This window comes from Haemaphysalis longicornis, unplaced genomic scaffold, assembly GCF_048455015.1.
Source record: "Haemaphysalis longicornis isolate Haplotype H1 unplaced genomic scaffold, Haemaphysalis longicornis Haplotype H1 scaffold_12, whole genome shotgun sequence".
Classification (NCBI taxonomy): domain Eukaryota; kingdom Metazoa; phylum Arthropoda; class Arachnida; order Ixodida; family Ixodidae; genus Haemaphysalis; species Haemaphysalis longicornis.
In genome coordinates this window covers 78522999-78545659 of record NW_027526225.1, presented here as the reverse complement: position 1 = coordinate 78545659, position 22661 = coordinate 78522999, and the positions used below count along the sequence as shown (strand labels likewise).

General features: G+C 43.8%; 1 protein-coding gene across 5 annotated transcripts in view; it reads right to left on the bottom strand.

Annotated features, from left to right (window-relative positions):
- Positions 1-22661, bottom strand: part of LOC144162834 (phosphatidylinositol phosphatase PTPRQ-like) — a 179592-nt gene that overhangs the window by 25571 nt on the left and 131360 nt on the right. For all 5 annotated transcript variants that reach the window (XM_077693513.1, XM_077693517.1, XM_077693516.1 and 2 more), the window contains 11 exons: positions 20647-20851; positions 19747-19853; positions 19250-19454; positions 17720-17826; positions 16929-17133; positions 15525-15631; positions 12149-12353; positions 11336-11442; positions 9802-10006; positions 4932-5038; positions 2081-2285 (listed from right to left, as the gene is read on the bottom strand). In XM_077693513.1, the coding sequence (XP_077549639.1) occupies positions 2081-2285; positions 4932-5038; positions 9802-10006; positions 11336-11442; positions 12149-12353; positions 15525-15631; positions 16929-17133; positions 17720-17826; positions 19250-19454; positions 19747-19853; positions 20647-20851 (1765 nt within the window). The remainder of the gene's footprint in view (positions 1-2080; positions 2286-4931; positions 5039-9801; positions 10007-11335; positions 11443-12148; positions 12354-15524; positions 15632-16928; positions 17134-17719; positions 17827-19249; positions 19455-19746; positions 19854-20646; positions 20852-22661) is intronic.

Sequence of the window (22661 nt, the reverse complement as noted above, 5' to 3'; positions counted from 1 at the left end):
GCGCACGTTTTGCGTTGGTTTGTCATTTTGATGTAGTGACACGAAATAAAATTTTAGGTTACGTAAACAGCATTTTGAATTTTTTCTACAAGCTGACGGTTACACGTTTTTTGGTTATTTTTGCATGCATGCGTCGTGTAAACGATGGCGTTTAATAGCCTTCGTATAACATTCCACATGTTTTCACCCGTATTTTCAACTATAATGTGCCCTTCCGCATAACAGTATTACGCTGTTTTACGATTCTGGAAAATTCCGGGAGGTGCCTACCGTTGATTCGTGGTTGTGTCAGCGTCTTTAGCTGTAAATTTACAATCTGTTCTCTTGGGCTTCCGCACACCTGAAGTTAGATTTGCGATCTCACTTCCCAGTAAAGCGTCCTACATAGCCCGTAATTTTGCATATTTTACATTTTAAAATGTTGTGCCATAACAACATTTATTTTATTCCACGTATGGGATGGGACAAAAACTAAAATGCCAGTGTGTCAATATTTAAGGGCAATTTAGAAGCCCTAGGTGGTCTGAAATATTCTGTGGCCGTCCTCAGCTGATATGGAGAGTAAATATTCTGTGGCCCTCCTCAAAAGTGCTGATACGGGGAGTAAAACGCCCAAATGCAACACATGCCTTCAATTTTTTCGAGGATGTTCCCATAAATGGCTTTTGAAGATATAACATCTTACTCCCGTGTAGTTCGTTTGGGGCTCACCAATAAAACAGCTGACCCGCTATTTTTACCAGCCTGTTTCTTTCACTAATAGATGTTCTGTGCTTTTAGATCCCGCAGTTGTGAGTTGTAATTACGAAGTTCTACAAAAAAAAAATTCCCTCTCAGTTCATCGATACAGCTTCACGAAGAGCCATTGCCGAACCCCACAACTGATTTATAGGCTACAGTTGCCTGCCGAACCAATGCTTTCAAATAGAAATTTTCCTTTTGGACTTCTTCAAGGCTTTTGATGGGGTACGTCATGGAAACTATGTGCAGTTTCCATGACGTACCCCATAACTGTGGCGTACCCCATACCCCATAACTGTGACGTACCCCATAACTGTGGCATGTATTGCATTTGTATGCTATTTGTAGGATCGCTTTGCATGTGATATTAAAAGGCAAGATTTTGAATTCATACATTATTCGTCTAATGCTCTACTTACGGAGCTTCGCAGGGCAGTGCATTGGGCAAACGGCCACTTAACCCTTACGTCACTGTTTTAGCACATATAGTGCCGTGTGATGTATCCAGCGGACACCCGGGCTTGTTGCGTTACACCGGGAGAGGTCGAAACAACAAAGAAAAACGGGGGAACAGGTGAGACAGCGGAAGATTAGAGTGGGGGAGGAGGGGATGGAGGGAGTGGGAAGGAAATGGAAGGGAAGTAGACAACGGGGAGGAAAATGTACGTATCCGGCAAAGGGCACCAGACCTACAATTGTTTTTTGAAGTCATTTTCAGTGAAGCAAGAACATGCGCGCCCACGTCCAAACTGCAGATAAGTTAACAGTAAACCTTTTGTCATCATCCAGCGGCAGGACTCTGATATCATTTGCGCATCTATTTATACCTGGCTGCGGTAGCGTGGCTTCGATATTTATTCAGGTTGCGACTGTACTGGAATTAATTTTGTTCTGGAAAGTGCACCTTCTCTGTAATTCCGTGGTAGTGATGTCCGCCTGCTTTTGGCTTGCCAACATTGCAAGCATAAAAAGCAAGAATATAACATTCGACATTTTGAACCGTCTTTTCCCACACCAAACCGTATCCACTTGGGAATACCTCTTACGAAATAAAGCAAGGTGTCATGGTTTTTCTATTAACTTTTGGTGTCCGATAGATCAAAGAAAACAGAACTATGGCGGCACGCGTACGACTTTGTTGCGTTATAAAATTGTTTTGTGCAACATTTTAATAAAACCTGGGCACGTGCTAAATATTATAGGGAATTAGCGGGTGCCCAAATTAACCAGGGGACACGCACTACGACCCTCTGCACCGATTATAATACTTGAAAGCTTGAAACCTGACATTTAAACCATGAACGATGACACGCAGTAAAGAAGGTGAAAAAATTCTAACCTGAAGTGTTGGTAGTAAAGTTGTCACAGACGGCCTCTCCGAAGCCAGCAATGGTGTTGGCCTGAGCACAAATCCGATATGTGGACCCCGGAACTAGGTCCTGAAGGCACACTTCTGTGGTGGCAGAAACATTCTGAACGACTACGTTTGGGCACCATGATTTTTCTGGCACATCATTGAACGTGTCGACTATACATGAATTTACCTGGGAAGTGAAAAGAGAAAAGAGAAAATAATAATTTATTTTGTAAAAGCTGTACAGCGCGGCTCCGAGCCTGGCTACCAATGTAGAAAGATTTTCCAAATTATTTGCCAGCTTACCTAACTGTGACAGTCGAAATGAAGAGATAGAACGAAGACAGGTGACATGCATGATGGGGTGAAGAAGGTGTACACAAGATCTGGCGGTGACCAGCATATGATATGCTACCCCGTTATGCAAGTAGACCACTGTCAATTACGAAATCAGCTGGCACCCTCAGAAAAACAGATCATCAGGCTGTCATATTGCCGATCTGCCCAGCCTCATTCTGACTTGCAGTCGCATGTGCTTAAATAAAAACTCAAGAGGTGCTTCAAAACTTTCACGTAACACAATAAATATATTCCAGAGCTCTCGAAATATTTCGTTTACCTATGGAAACATTATTGGTATTCGCTAAAATAATGCCAATCAATAAACACTTGGTACCTAATCAGATAACAGCCTTTTGCTTCAGGTGAGTATTGACGCAAAGTTTGTTTGATTTCTGCTGGGAGTTAATTGGTAGATAAACAATACAATAACACTGAAACACGGGCTGGTTGGTAACGATTCATGGCTGTAACTAGTGTCACTAGAGAAGACTACAGAGTATCGGCACTCTTTTCTCTCATTGTTTCGTGCCCCCGCTTTGATCAGTGGTCGGTTGGCATCATGTGACATTTCTTTACACTGCAACGGCTCATGGGCATCGCCATTTGTTTTGTTTATGCGTTTTCTGTCGGTCAACTTTGGTAGTCGCAGCTTCTCCTCCCTGCTCTGCGGCTGCGCGTGACTGGCGTGGTTCCGAACGCAAATAAAAGATAACGCGCTTCGCAGCAGTTCAACTGCGGAAGCGTGTCCTAAAATGTCATGTTGCTGCGTCTTTGGCAGTGTTGTTTATAAATGACCTCGTCAAGATTAGTGGTCAGGCCACGGAATCGGCAATCTGGCAACACTGATAAACACCAAAATGACCTCCATTGCTCACTTGTGTGCTTCAGTGACGGCACTCTGTATCTTATCTAGTGACACCAGCTGTAACTTCCGCGCACAAAAGAACGAGGACTAAAAAAAACCCCGCAGACCAGCGCAGACAAACAACTGGATGTTTATTCATCACTTACCACATATATACCCTCTTTGACAACACCCGCGCATGATCAAATATGTACCTGTCATGTCATACACACAAACACAAGAAAAACGCACTTTACACTTCACATTATCCCATGTCGTCTAACAACTTAATTTTCTTATCGGACAGGGTTACTGACGGTTGACTTGTGCATGTTCCCTTTATTTTCGACATTTACCAAGCTTCCACTATCTCTGTTGTAGTCCTATACTGGCAGTGGAACTCCGCCGTCGTTTGCTCAAGCAGTGGCTCGCTCTTTTTTGTTGTGCACTCTGCACTATGCGCAGCCAGGTGCGTGTATGCCAGACCTATAAGGCTGGATATATGTTCTGTGAGCCTTACATTTGCGCACCTACTCGTTTGAACAACGTACCTTTGCTCACATGTGAACGGAATCTTGTATACAACGCGTTTTCTGCATTCTAAAAATTTGTACGTGTTCCACCAGCAAGATAGGACTACAAGAGAGCTAGTGTAAGCCCGGAAAATGTCTAAAATAAAGAAACCATGCATAAGTCAACCGTCAGTAGCCCTGCCCGATAAGGAAATTAACTTGTTAGATGACATGAGGTAATGTATAGTGTCAAGTGCTTTTTTCTTGTGTTTGTGTTTACATTTTATTATGCGCGGGTGTTGTCAAAGAGGGTATATATATGGTGAGTGATGAATAAAAATCCAGTTAGTCTGCGCCGGTCTTCAGGTCTTTTTCGTTCAGTCATCGTTTTTTTGTGCGCTCAAGTTACAGACAGTAACTATACAACCTCTCCTGCTATTCCGTCAGTTCAGATGTGCAAAGCTTTAAAGAACTGTATGTTATTCTTTGTTTTCCTCTTAGCGAGTGATTTTCGTTTTTGTTGAATATTCTTCGTAGACCTGTTTTTCAGAAATTCGGATCCTGTTTTACAAATAAGGAACTTTATTTCGTAGCTCTAGAAACTGTGAAAAGTAGGCCTTTTTTTCTTGTGTGAAGTCATGATGCAGAATTAAATCACTCTTACTTTTGTGCTCTTGTGTTGTTTTTTATTGTTTGTTTTGCTTTCTTTTTGTTTCACACAGTGAAGTGTCACATGCCTTAGATAAGGTATAGCTGGCTCTGTTATATTTCAGAATTGTGTTTATTGTGTCTATGCATTTTTTCTATTGTTACTTAATGTATGTCATGATTATTATCAAGGAACATACGTAAGAGTGTGCACACTTATACATTGTTGTTCGTATATAGGTGTGTTTTACATGTGTATACATCTGTTCATTTCCCGTATATACTAGCGTGTGTATGCTTTTTGCTGTTGCCAAGCAGCTGCTGTGTTTACGGGCTGCCAGGCACCCTTCAAGTGGTAGCTGGCCGCTTTTTCGCCTGGTGAACCCCCAACACTGTAATGTTGGAAAATAGGCTTGAAACTTGAAACTTGAAATGTCTGAACCACTGTGCTGTTCGCGTTGCTCACATACAAAGCAGGAAATGTCGTTACCGTGTAACCTGTGATGGCTCCGTTCGCTCGGTGGGGAGGATCCCATTGAATTTTCAGGCTGTCTTCTGTCTGCATCGTAGACCTAAAATTGTGCGGCGACTCGGAAGCTGAAAACCGAGAGATAATAATTCCAAGGTTTTCAACAGACATTCGATCCACATTGGGAACAAACATGCAAGCATGGCAACAGCGCAAAAATGCCAAATTAGAAATTGTTCTTGTCTTCTGATAAGGTTCAGCAGTGGCTTCAGGTGCGATTACAAATGCGCTGCATTATTTCTAAATGAAAGTCTTCAAACATATCAGTTGAATACCGATGTTACAATACCATTCATCGGTACAGGTAATATTGTTTCTAATAGTCACTTGTAGGCTTCCTTGCTTTATACATCAACGGACTTTTTAGCGAACACCTGTGGTCAACACTGGGGTTGGGCACATCAAAGTCATCAGCTGGATGGAAGCAGCTCTAGCTTTAACTTAAGGTATTTGTAACTAAAAGGGAACTCTCAGTTGCTGTAAATAAGAAGCAATGCTGGAACAAGCTGACACTCGCCAAAAAGAAGAACAACAAGGTAAAAACAAATGATAAAGCTGACACTCGCCAAAAAGAAGAACAACAAGGTAAAAACAAATGATATTTCGGGGCCCTTACGGATCCATTGTTCATTTATGAAACTAAAAGCGGCTCGGACATATTTATACATGCGTGGAACGTTCAAAAACACACGCTTTCGTAGGAATGGGCCCACATGTCCGATTTCTTAAGAGCGTGCGGAGTTCAGATTGGATGCGGACGGATTCTCGGAGTAGGTGCGTTGATAATATTTCCTTGGTGGCAATGATTCTGGCCGAGTCCCAAGCGATGTCGTGACCAGTATCTTTGTGGTGTTCTGACGTGTCGTTTAGCTGGGTGCGACCGTTAGCAACGTCGTTTTGTGATCATTTAGTCGTCTCTTTAAAGGGGTCCTGAAATACCTTCCGCCGATGCATGGATGTACATGTACCCAAATAAAGCAATGTATTTGCAATCTCCTCCCGCAAGAATTTTGTTAAAGCGATGAGTATTAGCTGAAAAATCGTAAATCGAAAACCGCACATTATCGTCGCTCCGCGTTTCCTCCTCCTTTCGACTTACTCTCGGCTGTTGACGGCGCGCGAGCCTTGCCTCCCATGATGCTGCGCTCCGCAGCGGTGACGTACTTCCGCTATTGCGCTGCTCAGACTGTCGTCTGCTACGGGCAAGCTTTGTTGACACCATGAATCCCGCACTCCGCTCAAGGCTGGAAAAGCGAACGAAAAATCTGGCCGCATGTATGCGGCGGCCTAGCCTTGCCCTTTCGCGGTGTACGTTGCTGGCGGCACATGACTTTTTATCGGCGGCGAACTCGCAGCCGCACGGGGAGGGTCGTGCGCTCGTTCCGTTGATGCACCGCGCACTGTTTATCCAAAAAGCGCCGTATCAGATGTGGCCCCGCTGGTGCCGGGCCTTATTTTGCGGCGGTGGTAATTCCTGCCGGAGGCATGTGAAAAAGTCATATTAAACCGATACAGAAGCCGTGCACAAAACGCTTCAATCATGTGACCAGTTCAGCTTGGGGCGACGCGTGGTGGAGAGCGGCAACGTTGGCAAAACATGCTCCGCCGCGGCTCTGAGCTTTCTAGCGCTGGAGCGAGCGCCATTTCTTTGACAATCTCAAACATCGGTTGCCTTGGCAACAAGGCACAAACCACTCCAGAAGTCAGTTACGGTTGCGTGATCCCGGTTCAGCTTGGGGCCCCACTTCGCGACATGTGGGCACTGCAGGCGTACCACTCACTCCCATAGGGAAGATGCGAGATGCGTTTGGCATTACAGGAGGCGATGGTGTGTGTGCTGTGGACGCCTTTGTTTCGCGATGAAATGCGACGTTGTGCTTCTGCGGGTGGATAGTGCTTCCCATGGTCTGGATTATCTTTCTCGAGCGACGTACGACTCAACCTCGCATGGGGTATGTGCAGTGTGCGTGGCTAAAAGCCATCGGCTTGTGCGCCAGGGTTAAGTGACTTGCTGTTCGTCCCCAAAAACCGCGCGCGAGGTGAGTACCGAATTTACGACGGGCAGGAGGCAACCCACCCTCTGTCAATCGTGGTTCAGACTTTCAACGCATGTTGTGACGTTGTGTTCGTTAGAAACGCATCTCTGGATTGTTTTGAAGTTGAATAAAATGTATGCGTCAAACCCGGGCATTCGGCTCAGGGCGTTCTCTGCGATTGCACGAAAGAAGTGCCACGAGGCTTCAACGCTTTCTTTATGGAACGTACTCCGGTAAGAGAATATCCATGTCGTGTTATGGCCGTGTTGCATTCAATACAAACGGTTAAGCGTTTGTTTTACACTTGTTTCGTTTGTCGTAAAATGCCCAAGCACTCCGGCACTCCGCTGGCAGATCAGCCGGCGAGCCGACGCTGAGCAGACGACTCATCTCTTTGCCGGAAGTGCGTGAAAAAGCCGCCCAATAGCAGGATGTCTAGCTCATGACGAACATCTGGGAATCGATGATGTAGACATGTGAAGATGGCGGCGTCCAAAAACACGAAGGGAAGGGTGAGAAAAAACGACAAACTTTGCAACAAAAGTGTGAGCTTTCCGCTGCGCGTAAAAGAGTAATACTTGGCACAGAGGACGTTGACGACCCAATCTAACGGTTGCGCTAGTTCATTTAGTGTGCTCAAAATGCCTTTCAGGGCCCCTTTAAGTTTCCAATTTCGCTTATACTGGCTGCGCCGCAAATCTGGCAAGGACTTTTATAATCCACCGTGGGGTATCCTTTAAGCAAGGAACAATACAGATTTATTTGAGCAAGACAGTATTAAAGAGGGAATTACAACTTTTGATGTACCTCTATGTTCATTCACCACCTCTTCTCACCTTTGTAACACCCTTGCACCAGCTCTAGTGCGCGTGAAAACCATGCAAAATACACCGGGTGATACTGTCAGTAAATAGCACCAAACACCCCCTCGACGATTTTGTCACTTTTCTTGCGCCAGCTCTTCATTCATTGGTGTGCCGTCTGTAAGGTACGTACACACTTTTCGTCGAATGGATAAGGCCTGTGCTGCTGAGATCCCGGATCAAACCCTCAGAAGCGAGTTCGATCCCAGCTGTGGTGACCGCGTTTCAGATGGAGGAGAAAAGCATAAAGGCCAGTGTATACAGTTTTTGGTGCACCTTAAAGATCCCCAGGTGTCGAAATTAATCTGGAGCCTTTCGCTACAGCGCGCCACATTGCCCTGGTGTAGCTGCAACACGTTAAACACCATAATTTATTTAAGGCTAATTAAGGTTATTAGGCTTTATTTAAGGTTATTAAAAAGCTTTGTAGGCATACCTTAACAGTGCTCGAGTCCTAGAGCCCCAATATTTTCATCTTTATCACAACAGAGGCAAATGATTGAGCAACTGCGTTTTTATGGCTCCTGTTGCAACTCCGTGATTTTAATAATCTTAGTCCCGAGCTGCGTTCTACGAATCACTTTATTTAAAAACAATGCGCTACCTTTTTCCGCAGCATTTCTCGCAAACATGTAATAGACTGTGAACTTTGCTAGATGCTAATACTGTGAAATTAGTGCAGAACTTATCAAATTATATTTAGAGGAGGACAGTTAGACTAGAGCTTTACATGCTTGCACACTCGAAAAAGATCAGGCCGCACCGTGATAAACACATCGCACATACCCACCGCAGGGCTTGGCCACAACAGGACGGAGTTTTACAAAGCGTGCTATCATAATCGCCGTCTTTCGATCCAGCCGCAGCCAAGAAATCCCGGACTTAGGACGCCTTTCACGAGTCTAGGCCACTACATCAGCTTCTGATGGACAAATAAAAACATTTCTCTCTCTTTTTCCGATTGCCTGCTCCTTTGTTGCCTCGGCGTTTTGTCATGCTTACATAATCCCTCAAACAGCGACTTCCCATCTGAATTGTATTCTTTTCTTAATTGCTCTAATTCTGGCTTGCTCATACGGAAGCTTCCTTAGGGTATTTTATGCATTCGGTGTTTTGTAGGGGAAGGGTCCACCGACTCTTTTTTACTGAACTTAAGAGGCGTTTCTCGCTGCCCAGAGACTCATATTTTACACTTAGTGCTATTTGTACCTTGATGTAGACATTGCCGCGAACCATGCATTGGATTTGTTTCTTTATGTTTTGTTTTTACCGCCCGGCTACGTTGGGCTGTGTTATCTGTGTCCCGAGTGAAGCGCATGTTCCATTATTTCTTTCTTATGCCGCACGGATTATCTCACTTGATAGAGAGAATGTTTCCTCCTAACGCCACTAGCCTACAATTGTCTGCTTTTATCTACAGTGTTCTCTGTGAAATTCCACGGTTCGAGAAACGCTCGCGCCGAAAGAAACATGCCCGCGGAGCAGACGCCGCGGCATCCAAATCGCCGACACTTGCCTGCGCATGTCACTTTGTTGACTGCTGCTTCGCCGCCTCTGTATTCTTTGAGTTGTTAGGGGATCACAAGCTCGCTCCAATAAACTTGTTTTTCCTTCAAGACAACTACGTCATCTTTGGCTTCGTGAGAATATTTTGTACTGTGATGGCGATACATTTTATTCCAACTTAAACTTGGAAGTTATCGTTAAACCGACAGAGGTATTATTTTGCGCATTCTAAAGATGGTTTCGAGCAGTTAAATCAAACAACTCTAACTTTTCTCTTCAGCGACTTCGTTTCGTTGGAGCAGCAGCTCTCCCTACCCGGTAAGCTTTCGTTTCCCTTCAGCTTTTGTTCTTCCATCAGATTTTATCGCTATTAAGTTAGATCAGTCAGCAATAAAGGGATTGACAATGAGAAAATTCGATACTCACTCGAAGCCTTGGTGCTGAAGTTCTGGCAAGCATCTTCTCCAAAACCTGCATTCGTGCTGGCCTCGATACAAACGAGATACGTCGATCCAGGTAAGAGATTTTGAAAGCAAACTTCTGGATGGTCAGCGGCATTGAGCACGAGTGACTTTGAAGGCCAAAGATGCGGCAGTATGTTGTTGAACGTACGAACCAGAGAGATGTTCGCCTGCACAGTAGAAACGTCAACAGAAAAGACTGAATATTGATTAAAATTTCCGACTCATAACTACACAACGACAAATTTTAAGCGGTCCTGGTGCCCATGCATTGGCGTAATTACAAGTTATTCGCTAAATTGCGGCTGCTTGGTCGTCCTCATCATTCTTGTTGCATTGGCATAAATGTGCACGTGGCTTACAGTTTCTTCTGATATCGGTCGAGTGGAAGTCGCAACGCCGTTGAAAAAGATTTCACAGAACAATTGGTTGCAGAAACCAGGCATCTGACTACAGAAATAAAGTGTAAACTCTACAGTATGAACAAGTTTATAGGAGAAGCATACATGGCTGAAGCCTAGTAGGTTCCTGGACATCTATTGTAGGCGTGAGTTAATAAAATAGCTTTATTGAAACCCCTTTTAGCTAACACAATACGTATCAGTGAATAAATCTTTTGTAGCATATCAATGTGTGTGAACAAGAAGAATATTCAGTTAGACAACTTTATTAGCTACTGACACTAGCAGGAGAGTTTATAGCTTCTGACATTGTCTTGTGCAAAGGAAACTTTGATAAATTGAGGGTATACTTTAGTGCATAATTGATTATTGCATTCTTCGCCTTATTAAAAACAACCGATATACTTGTTTTCTTCGACAATGAATTCTAACCTTACCACCCATTCTAAAAATGATGACAAAACCAAGTGAGATGACCGCCTTTAAGGAAGCTTTCTCCTGTGGTTGGCTCGCGCCGCCCCAAGAGCGGTGTTAAGAAGGTTTTCGTGGCATAAAGTTTCTCAGGTACGGCTCATGTTTAAGTGCGGAAAAAAGAAAAACAAACCAGTCGTACGCTGCAAGCAAATTCTTCCGTTTGCTTGCCTATTTTTGTCTCAATTGGTTTTCACGTCTAGAACAAATCCTTCTTGACCAACTTGGCCGAACCCCTAAGTGGGTATACGCAATTGTTTATGGGCCACCACCATCACCATCAGTCATCAGCCGCACAGTTATTGTAGCAGACCCCCAGCGCTTGGATCCAATTAACATACTTCAAATCATTAAGCCTTTTCGTCGCCTAGCTCCCCCCCCCCCCATATTTCACTGCTTCTCTTTTCTTGCCGGTGCGCACTCATTAACTCGTTACAAGGATGCCTCGGATTAAAGCAACGCCTTGGGAATTAACCGGTAGTTGTCACACCATGAGGGTTTCTTTACGGAGCCCAGAGAATGATCACTCATGGTATATTAACCCGAACGAATCGATGAGTGGTCAGATCCTCTAAACAACCATATGAGGAATAACTTTTTAGACGTGAGAAGAACAAAACAATTTACCTTGTATCCTGTCAGGGCCCCATTCTTCTGGCGAGGAGGATCCCACATGATTTTTAAGCTGTGTTCTTTCTGCTCTGCCAACGTGATATTTTCGGGAGCCTCTGGAACTGAATGCACAATGATAACTGCATGGGGAATCCTGTTAGATAACGTTTTGAGAAGTTTGGCAAGCTATATTTTGTGATGTCGATGTATTGGCATGCCATCATCATATCAGGTGACATAAGCGAGTAATTGAATCATGAGTCCGTGACGAAGTTAGTAAAGCAAACTGACGTGTCGGCAGAGCTGCATCTGCCTTGATTACAGTAAATCGGTAATCAAAGTTATTCAAACGGACGTCTTTCAGTTCTTTTATTCGGATCGAGAAAGGCGTAACGCTCCTGAATCATCAGTTTGCGTTATTGGCGTCGTCAACGGCCGTGTTTCAACAACTGAGGAAGGAGTGCAGAATTTATAAAACAAGATAGCATCCCGATTTAAAGAACGCGCAATTTGATGCGTCATGCAACAACAATAGTACGGCTGAAAAGCACTCATGACAACATACTAAAAGCTACAGATGGTTTGTACATCTGCACCTGAAGTGTATGTTACTCTTGCTATGCCTACGCAAAAAGTGATTTTCAGAAAAACAAAGTCTCGCGTCTTAACCTGTGGGGCTCTTCCCTGGTTGCGTACAAACAGGCAACAAAGATAAGCCATTCAAATTCGTTTCACATGCTGTTTAAGCCCTAGGCCAAATTTTACCTTCGAAAAGATCGCCCAGTATAAAACCTATAACGTTGCACAACGTGGCAAGCTGAAACATACCAGAAGTTTTGACACTGAAGTTTTTGCAAACAGCTTCTCCAAAACCTGCGCTTGTGCTGGCTTCAATGCAGACTTCGTACGTCGATCCTGGGGTAAGGTCTTTGAAGAAAAACTCAGACGTGTTGGAATCCCCCAACACAACAGACTTAGGCCGCCGGGATTCGGCCGGGACATCATTGAAGGTGTGCGCCAGAGTCAAGTTTACCTGGGCGTAAGACAAAGACGAAAATAAACTTTTAATCCCTTGTAGGTGAAGGCAATACCCGTCTGTACTCCACGGGGAAAAAGTTTAAGGAAGCTTCGAAGACTTTGCACGCACTTCACAAATCGGTACGTCTCGCATAACCTTATCAACGGAAACTCTTTATTGTATAATAGTTATGCGATAAACACGACACAGCTACCATGATCCAGGTATTGATGAACGTAACGACCCAGCCATACTAAGAAGAGAGAGAGAGAGAGAGCTCTTTAATGTGGGCTGGAGAGGTCAGCTCTGCTAGCGGCAGTGCTTGCTACGCCAGATGGGGATGATTACAATGCAGTGAAGTGAATGTGAGAAATCGGGAAAGCAGCAATAGAGAGAAAACAAAAGTTAAATAAAAATGGCACGCAATGTAGTGCAAGGAAAAAACTCGAAATAAAGTTAAACAAAAGACAAGAAATATTGAGCGAATGGAGCCCAGGAACGCAGAGCGCCTAACAAGGAAAAGGAATCAAAGCGTACACAACGACGCAAACGCGTACAGACGTAGCCATGCACACAATGGAAAAATTATTACAAAGTTTTGTCCAGTCCTGAATCTCGCAGAAAACGCAGAAGAATCTTCGTCCCTAAATATGAGTCACTGTTGTTGTCCCAGGGTCCAAGGCTTTGATGTGATAGGGCATACATATATAAGAAAATAAGTTCCGGCTTTCGCAGGATATGTGACACTACTGGAACAAAAATTGCGTTATTTGAATTCTCCGACGATGTATACCTTTTGTATAACAATCAGCGAAGGATTTCAACCTATATAAAAAACGGATGCATCGCGATCAGGTTGGCCGATTTCGTGGCACTTCTGCGCTACTCGGCAGTTGGTGAAACGGCTTAAATGTGAAAGGGACACGCATTACTTTACAGTAAGGACTGACTTCCGGTTAAATATGTAAAATAAGGCGATGTGATGCCATCATTTACACTTCCAGCTAAGGGACTGTGTATTGCAATAAATGTCTGGTAATAATTCTTCGCAACCCCTAACGGTTTACTACAGGGCGGGAAAACTCTATAGTAAATTCTTCCTCTACAAAATCGCCCGCAACTTTTCCAAGTAATTATGTAGGACAGCGGGAAGGAACATATTGTAACGCTCCAATAAGGCAGAAGAAATGATGCTTAAACAAAGTAATCAGTGTTTACGGGCACCCCAGCTGTCTTACTGGTAGCGGTCACTAGAAAATAATAGTGATAAATGAAAGCGTCTAGGTGCTAGAGACTCACAGGCAGCCGCTCTAAATCAATCAGTAGCCTTCCACTACAGCGTGCTTCTTAGCCAAGGTGCAGATTTGGTGAATCAAGTGTATAGCGTTGGAATTTAGATTAAGACTTTCAGTACACTTTTAAATCGTCACTGCTTCAATTAGATGAAAGAAGGCTAAACTGCAAATAAAGGTGCGAAAACGCCAAATACGGTCGTACTAACTCTAATTAGGAAAGTAGTGGTAACGAGCAATACGGTAGTACTCATACCAGCATAAGTGGATCATGATTACTTAACCTGAGCTAATATACCGTTGAAGCTTCATTTTGTCCTACAGCATAGTTCTGAATCTTTATTATCAGTTAGAATATTTGCAAACAGATGGAAAAAATTCTTCCCAAAAATACAAGAACCTGCGCTTACGGAATAACTGTTACGAACATTTTGGGCATTTTGTTTACATTGCCTCCCATACAGAAATACTTCAGTAGTAAACAGTGTTAGTATTAACGCATAAAATTGCTATGAAAACACTCCCTGCTTATCTTGCATTTCTCCGCTGGCATAGATACGGTCTTCTCTTTTATGTGCGGAGTACCTTAGGACCGCACAATGTCCTTCCGCATCCGTGCAAAATTACACAGGCGCAAAAAATTACACAGGCGCCGGCAGGACTGGAGCCTGTGTCTGGTAGACCAGGCAGAGTTAGTGTCAGTCGTCTTACCCATTGGGCTAGGACCGTGAGTTAGTACCCGAGAGTCAAACGGCTTACTCCCTCGCCTGTAACGGTGCGAAGTACCTTAGGATCTCCCAATGTCCGTCCGCGTCCATCCGTGCGCTCACCACCATCAAGCGAAAATCAAGCAAAATTCGATTTGAGCCGTGAGTTGCAGTTTCATTTAGGGAATAATCAAGGTGCAACTCATGGTTCAAATCGAATGACGGTCGGGGCGCAAATTCTATGTCACTGGGGGCGCAAGTTGGATGTCATTTCGGGTCCTCGTACTCTGCACCCTCACCATCATCCACGGAGTAGAGATGCTACCATTTTTTGTACTTCTTTAGCAGCTCCTACATTTTTTTACTATTCGCGTGGAGATACAGGGTCTCCCAAGAATAACTCACTAGATTGCTTCCTTCATATCTTAAGCTAACTTACTCACACAATTTAGTATCTCCAACGCACGATGACGGTAACTGGGAGAAGATTTAGAACAAAACTTCCTAATATAGAATTTTTATACATTGTGTAGCATTCACCGTTGAACCACGTTCGCCGCGATTTCCCATGCAGTGACCAGGACAATGTTACCGTATGTGCGAGATAAAACCCAATCCATGTCAGTTGTATGTGTCGTTTTTTTACTGTTTGACCCCAATCGTTACATATTTTTGCCTTTTTTTACTTCTGCGTTGCACTTAGCATAGTTCCCATTTGAGGACGTTTGATACCCGCACAGCGTATTTTTATGCTGTTTTTGTTCCGTTTAGTGCCGCTTGAAACAGCAGCGCAAGGCACTCCGTTTTTTTATGTTTTTGTCGCACCTCTCATCGAGACCGCTCTAAACTTGTTATTTATTATTTTTATACCCAATGCGACACAAATGTTCATAAAGAGACTGTTTTAATTTACGTTTGTGTACTTGTGTTTGTTACGTCTGCCCAACCATAGCTGTGCGGAAGGACAGTGTTGAAATGTATAAACTGTGCGGCTATTGCTAGTAGTTTAGAAAGTCGTTGCCGATACCTAGTCACTTTGAAGTTCACTATTACAGAAGGCAGAGATATGCCGTACCCCTATACAATCAAACAAAATCAACGAAGCCAGTAAAGCATGGTTGGAAATGTGGAGTCGCATTTCTAGCTAAAAATGTTTGATACGCGTTACAAAAACTGAGTCTGTTCACCCTGTAGGCGTCCACTACCCCGTTCGGTCGGTGCGGAGGATCCCATCGAATTTTGATGCTGTCTTCTCTCTGTTCCATTGACCTGAGGTTTCGTGGAGAGTCTGGAACTGAAACCGAGAGCATTAGTGCAGCCAGAAGTTCTCAGAATTCCTTTGCAGATTGCGCAGAATGTGCAAGCGTAACAAAAATGCGAACAATTATAAGATTTTCTGTACATTTTGTACCAGCTTTAGGAGGTGCAATGTATTGTGCTACAAAGGCGTTCTAGCAGTTGTCATTAAAAATATTTAAACATGTCACTAAAATTCCCAAAGCTGGGTAAATTCTCTGGGCGTCTTTTTGGAGATCAGAAGTTTGCGAGATGATTTTATAGTAAAACGTACACTTTCATACGCTTTAGGTGAAGTAAGTGTAGCCGATGCTACAGCTCCGATTTCCATTCCGTTCAACAATAGCACACCTTACTGGCTACAACCTTCTGTACCCTCTAGCTGGAAACACTCTGGCAGTATGTAGGAACAGAAAAAACGTAGCTTTCTGGCATGTATCTGCGCGTAATATTCAGCCTAACTCTCGCCAAATAAAAAATGTTGGGACCAGACCTGTAGCTTATCTAATACCGTACGCAGAAACTGGGAGCGAATTTCTGTGAGATACACACAACGTCCCGTCCTACAGTTTTCTGTCTGGGCGGGTTCCATTCCGCAAACTTAGTTTATGAGCCTTTTCTGTAATTTAGACCCTACTCTGAGGGTAACACACCCCAAGAACAAGGTAGAGTACAAACACATCTTACATGCCGTGGCAATAAACATCGCTGGGTCTATTAATTTAACCTATGCCACCAACCTGCAGCAAAATTAAAACAAAATATCGCCAGTAAGATGTCGGAAACATCTGTGACTCAAGGGCGGATATTGTATTCAAAAGGAGGAGGAATGGACATAATTCGAATGATTTGATTAATTGATTGATTGATTGTAGGTTTAACGCGCCGACGCAACGGAGGCGATGAGGAGCGCCGTAGTGGAGGGCTCCGGATTAATTTTGACCACCTGGGGATTTTTAACGTGCGCCGAAATCTCGTACACACGTTTTTGCTTTTCGCCTGCATCATAAAAGCGGCCGCCGCGACCGGGAATCGAACCCGCGACCTTGTGCTCAGCAGCGCAACGCCTCAGCCACTGAGCCACCACGGCTGGTATAATTCGAATGAGGAGAAGCTGTCGGAATTTGTCCGGATAGAAGATGCTGCGCCTGTTTTGTCTCAATATAAACAGGGTATGTTCAAAACATGGTTCATTCTTCTCCGCGTTCTCTTTTTTGCCGTACCTTGGGCGGTTATTCGTGGCGGCACTACTATTAGGTGCGGGGTGGGTGGGGGAAGGAGCAGGGACTACTTACCCGAAATCTTGGTACTGAAGTTTTGACAAGCCGCTTCTCCAAAGCCAGCTGTCGTGCTAGCCTGAACGCAAACAAGATACGCAGACCCCGGAGACAGATCTTGCAAGTAAACCTCCGGCCTGTCAAATGAGTCCAGTGTAACTGATTGCAGAGACCATGCATCTGGTGGTACGTTATTGAACGTGTGAGCCAGAGAGGAATTGGCCTGCGGATTAGCCAGAAAATCAACCACCAATTAATATTGCGTCGCTGTAGCGTCGCAAAGTGAATTAGGACGACATTTACAACAGGATATGCTAAATGGAGCCCCCATGAGGTGTTCACAATTGTAGCACAGAGAGAGAGAGATAGCTGGCTTGCTACGCTAAATGAGAGAAGAGAAAAAAGAAAAAAGTGAAAAAAAAAACGTGAAAACGAAAAGATGTCATTTGATGCGCCCAAAAGTTTCAATCACAAAACCCTGTCCAGTTCTGTGTTCCGAAAAAACTCCAAGAGAGCTTTGATTGCACGTACAGCCTGACTGGGACCCGACCAAGGACCCAAAACAGCCCTCAGCTCAAGCCCCGCACCAAGCTGCCTGCACAAAGATAATCTGAGTTTCTGTCTGTACAAGGTGCACTTTTAGCACAGAACTTGTCATTGGCTTAGGAGTTGTCATAATTTACGTGCCCAACTGTATTTTTCTGGGGCAACTGGTGCAAGCGAAGGAATGTTCGAAAATGCCTAGCTAATAACGTGCTCGGTAGTGGGTCGCGCGTGAATTATGTCAGAAAAAAAGCAACTGTTTTCACCTTGTATCTTGTCAGGGCTCCATTCCTTTGGCCAGGAGGGTCCCACTCAACCTTCAGGCTGTGTTCATCATGCTCCGTCAGCTTGATATTTGCTGGAGCCTCTGGAACTAAATACGCCAAGTCACAGTTTTTTTTTTTTGGCTTTAGGGCGGAGGTGTATGTTTGAAAAATTACCTACATCCCCGTGCTTAGAAGGGCGCGCAGCGGAGCGCTACAACAAGAGGTATTGAAAAATCCCTATTTACAATGAGCTATGCGCTGCACATTGCTGCTACAGTTATACTGTCCTATAGTGTTTAATACAAGGGCACATGTAAATGCATGCCATTTTATGCACGTGCGGAAATTTAATTGTTGATTGATTGATTGATTGATTGATTGATTGATTGATTGATTGATTGATTGATTGATTGATTGATTGATTGATTGATTGATTGATTGATTGATTGATTGATTGATTGATTGATTGATTGTAGGGTTTAACGCGCCGACGCAACGCAGGCGATGAGGCGCGCCGTAGTGGAGGGCAACGGATTAATTTTGACCACCTGGGGATCTTTAACGTGCGCCGAAATCTCGTACACACGGGCGTTTTTGCTTTTCGCCTCCATCAGAAAAGCGGCCGCGGCGGAAATTTAATTGATTTATATACAACGAATGATAGTATGCTTAAGGAAGATCGTGTTCTTTGCCAGCCCACGACTATCATCTTCCATGCTGCAACAAAATAACAATTGGTTAATATGGTACTCACCAATTTGACTGCGTATAATGCATGCGACGGCAGCTACCTCTACGCTATGCGTTAGTCGTTATGCTATAATACATTCAACCATTTTATAAAATAGTTTAAGCAAGAATGCAATTCGAGCAAGTTAATCAGCGTAAAAAACAAAAAGTAGCAAAGTTTCGTCGCAAGTCAGTGCTCGTACAGTGTGTAGTATTTAATGTTCAGTCGCGCTGTTTTTTTAGATGTTTCTGTGTGCTCGCTTTTGTACGGATCTGTGAAGTGAACAAACTGCTCACGTAGCATTGGTCCTTATTGTTACACCTTTTTGCACCATCGCATTATACTATGCCAGGCAATCTGAGCACATCTGTTGGTCCTTCGGTAGCATCCCGTGGCTCCGAGTGCAGACATCCCTTGATGCAAACAAGGCTCACGGAGCACTCATCACCACCATCAAGAAACCGCTTCCTGCCCGTAATGCATTTTCGTTGTTTGCTTTCCGCATACAAATTATCCTTGGAAGCCCCAAATAGCAACAGAAGGGTCTGAGCTCACCGGTTCTTATCAAGAAAAGAAAACAACCCCAATGAACGGCACGAAGAAAAAAGCGCTGCGTGTGTTTAGCCTATTTTTTCGTTCCGTCATGAGCACTGTTTTGTTTCCTTGACGCCACAAGAAGCGACGACATTAAAATACTTTTTGAGATATTGTACAAAAATTATTCCGACTATTTACCTCCTTCTACGCAATTACCTTACATATACCACGTAACGTTACACTATTCACAAGCAGGTACTTACCAGATGCTTTGGTGCTGAAGTTGTCACAAACGGCTTCACCGAAACCAACGCTTGTGCTGGCTTGGACGCAGGCTTGGTATGTGGTTCCCGGAGTGAGGTCTTTGAAGTGAAACTGTGACGTTTCAGATCCCTCCGTCACCACAGTCTCGGGCAGCCATGACGTTGTTAGCATATCATTAAATGTGTGGGATAAAGTCAAGTTAACCTGCAGCAGAGACAGGAAAGCAAACAAGTAGTTCATAGTTATTCGGCAAGCACTGCTAAATGACAGTGGCAGAGAATGAATTTGTCAAATGATTTGTCAATTGATTTTCAATTTTTGATTTTCATTGTTTTGCCCTTCGCCTTTGTCTTTCATTCAAGGTAGTATTAATTTACGTTTGCACTGCTGATGCCCTAAGTACTCATAACAACTTTGTTATGACAAGCTAGTCAGGACAAATAAATTTCGGTACAGTATAAGGTGAGTTAATAATACTGTCACTTTATGCACCCACCTGGTAGCTGGTCAGAGCGCCATTGCTTTCGAGAGGCGGATCCCACAAAATTGTTAGGCTCTGTTCTGTCGCATCCAACAAAGCAATGTTTTCTGGAACTCCTGGAACTAAAACCACAAAGGTGCTAACGTTGACCATTTCTCCCACAACTGAAGACACTCGGTACCAAGATTTTTTGTGGTATCGCAACATTGTTAGCTATCGCATGTTCTGAGAAGAACAATGCGGTAGCTAGACACATTCCATGACTAATTTCACCGATGAGCTTGTTTAATAAGAACACGTGTCACTGAACCTGCGAATTTCCGTAAATCTTCAAAAAGCTCAGCTACCACAGCAAGCTACGAAATATTGTATCCAGAATTTCGCAAGTGGCTGTTGAATCTGTTCGGTTATCTGAAATCTTGAGCATAGGTGAGTCCGTGTTATTTGGTGCACAAAGTTATAAATTGAATGCGAATCTACCCCTTTTTAAAAAGAGCAAATGCAGTATTTGAAGAACTTGAAGCCCTGGTTCATTTAAATCGTAGAACACAATTACATATCCTTTTTCTAACTTTGGGGAAAGGCCCTCATTGTTTTGAGCGATCCATTCTACAATGCAAGAGTAAATGTTTTCTTTTGTCCAGAAAGATGAGCATAAAATTATTTTCTAGATATTTTTCAAACAATACAGTTTAATTACTTTAAGCAACAGCTTGACACCCTTGATAGCCTAGAAGTAAACACGCCCATGTATAAGTAAACAGAAAAACGTTGTTTTTTTAGGCTTGAGCCGTATTCACTATACATACACATTGCAAGTTTTCTGCTCGCTTCTTTATTTCCTCAGGTACCCAATTTTGTCCTAAGCACACCTGCTCCAACCTTGAAAAATACCGGAAAAGCCTAAGCACTCACCCGAAGCCTTGGTACTGAAATTTTTGCAAACCGGCTTTCCAAAGCCAGCTTGTGTGCTGGCCTGAACACAGAAAAGATACGCAGACCCTGGGACCAGGTGAGACAGGTAGAACTCGTTGCTGTCCGAGGCATTTAGCGTCACGATGCTTGGAGATATTGGTTTCCCTTCTAAATTGTTGAATGTGTGGGCTAGAGAGGAGTTCACCTGCGCAGTAGCCATGCAGAAGTTGACGCAAAATTGAAATCGTTAGTTGTTGCGAAGCAATGACGTATGTGGCTATAAGCAATATTCCTTCATAGCATTGATAGATTTTTTACACCGTCTGGTGCCGCACGTAGGTATCACCATTTAGAGAAGACCGTTGCCACATTTTCAAAAGCAGACAAAGAGGAGGCGAGTGAAACCGTTATGAAACCAGTAACGTTTTATAAGTAACTTCAATCTACGTCTACGTTATGACGAAAGCTCTCTTTAAAATAAAGGGCGGTTCTTATTTTTTTAACACGAAAGTGTTTTATTCACAGATACACAAGTTTTCGTTTACATCATAACCGTCACGGAAGTGACGCCAGTACAACGAAGCAAGTGGCCTGTAAGGGGTGCACCCCTGCACACAGGGTCTTCTTGGGGGGAAGCACCTTTAGTACTAAAGAGTACGTTATACTTAGGGTTGTCCGTTCTCGTGTGTTATATTTTAATTTTTAACACAAAGGTGTTTTATGCCGGGATACACCAAGATTTCACTGACGTCATATCCGTCACGGAAATGACGCCAGTACACCTTTGCCGAAGCGACCCGCCAGCAGGACGCTGCTCGCCAAGCACACCCAGAAGTCAGCCGCCAACCCGCGAATCAAGCTCAGCTGCACATTTCGCTGCACATTTCACTTTCGTGTTTTACATATTCCTATGACAGGAGAATCAACCACAGTTTTTATGTACAATATAAGCTTCACAATAGTCCTCTTGAACATCAATATAGGCCTTCAGCGTTCCTGTCAGCGCTGGTAGTCTCATTTTAGAAGCGCCTGAACAGCATTCTCTGTGAGTAAAGAGAACACAGCTGAGGCCTTATGGTAGACGAGGTGAGCCGAAGCAAACTGAGGGTGGCGACCGGTGTGCCTCGACTTCCTGTGAGCGGAGCACTCCAGGCTCTTGCATCTGTTCGTTACTTGGACATCAAAAAATAAAAGGAAAAGAGAAGGAAAAGGAGACCGACACGGAGCCGTCCCTTTCGCATTCAAGCGTGAATTGGATGTCGTAGTGGAGGAAATTTAGATGCTTTTCTGAATCTAAACTGCGGTGGTCTACACTACGCAAAGACTTTGCGTGTCTATGTCTTTACGTTCTTTACATGTCGGTGTGTCTATTTTTATCTGTATTATTGTGCCTGTACCGTTGTTTTGCCCTTCGCCTTATGCAATACCCCGCAAGGGTCCCCTGAGGGAAACCACAGTGATGACGATGATGAATAACTCAACGGATCTGCATGTGAAGTAAAAACGTGTTAGTTTCTTTTTGTTTCTGTTTGTTGGCCAGTGTTAGGCCCATTGCTGTTTTTCCTGCTGGAATTGTGTGAATGCCCGCCTGCTATGGTCTCGCTCGAGACTGGCAGTATTGAAAATAAATAAATAAGGTACATAAAAATATTCGCACTGGATTTCCGCCTAGGGTAAACACGGCGACCATGGACCTTGCCTTCATCATAGGGAATAGAGCGAGAGAAGTCTGCAAAAACAAAATCTAACTTCTCAAGAATTATCAAAATGCTGTTATAAAAAATTTCGGGCCATTTTTTTATGCAATGAAGGATCCCTACTGGCCAGGTTAGTTTTACAGTTAGTATTGAGAGGGAACCAGATGATTCACGGCAAGTATGTGGTTGGAAAGAACGTGTTTAGAGATATTCTTTAATAAGTTATCCTGTTACCTCTACCGGGTTCCGGGGCCCTGATTTCGATAAAACCACAAGAACCAAAACATGCACATGCGACTACTTTACCACCCATTAAAC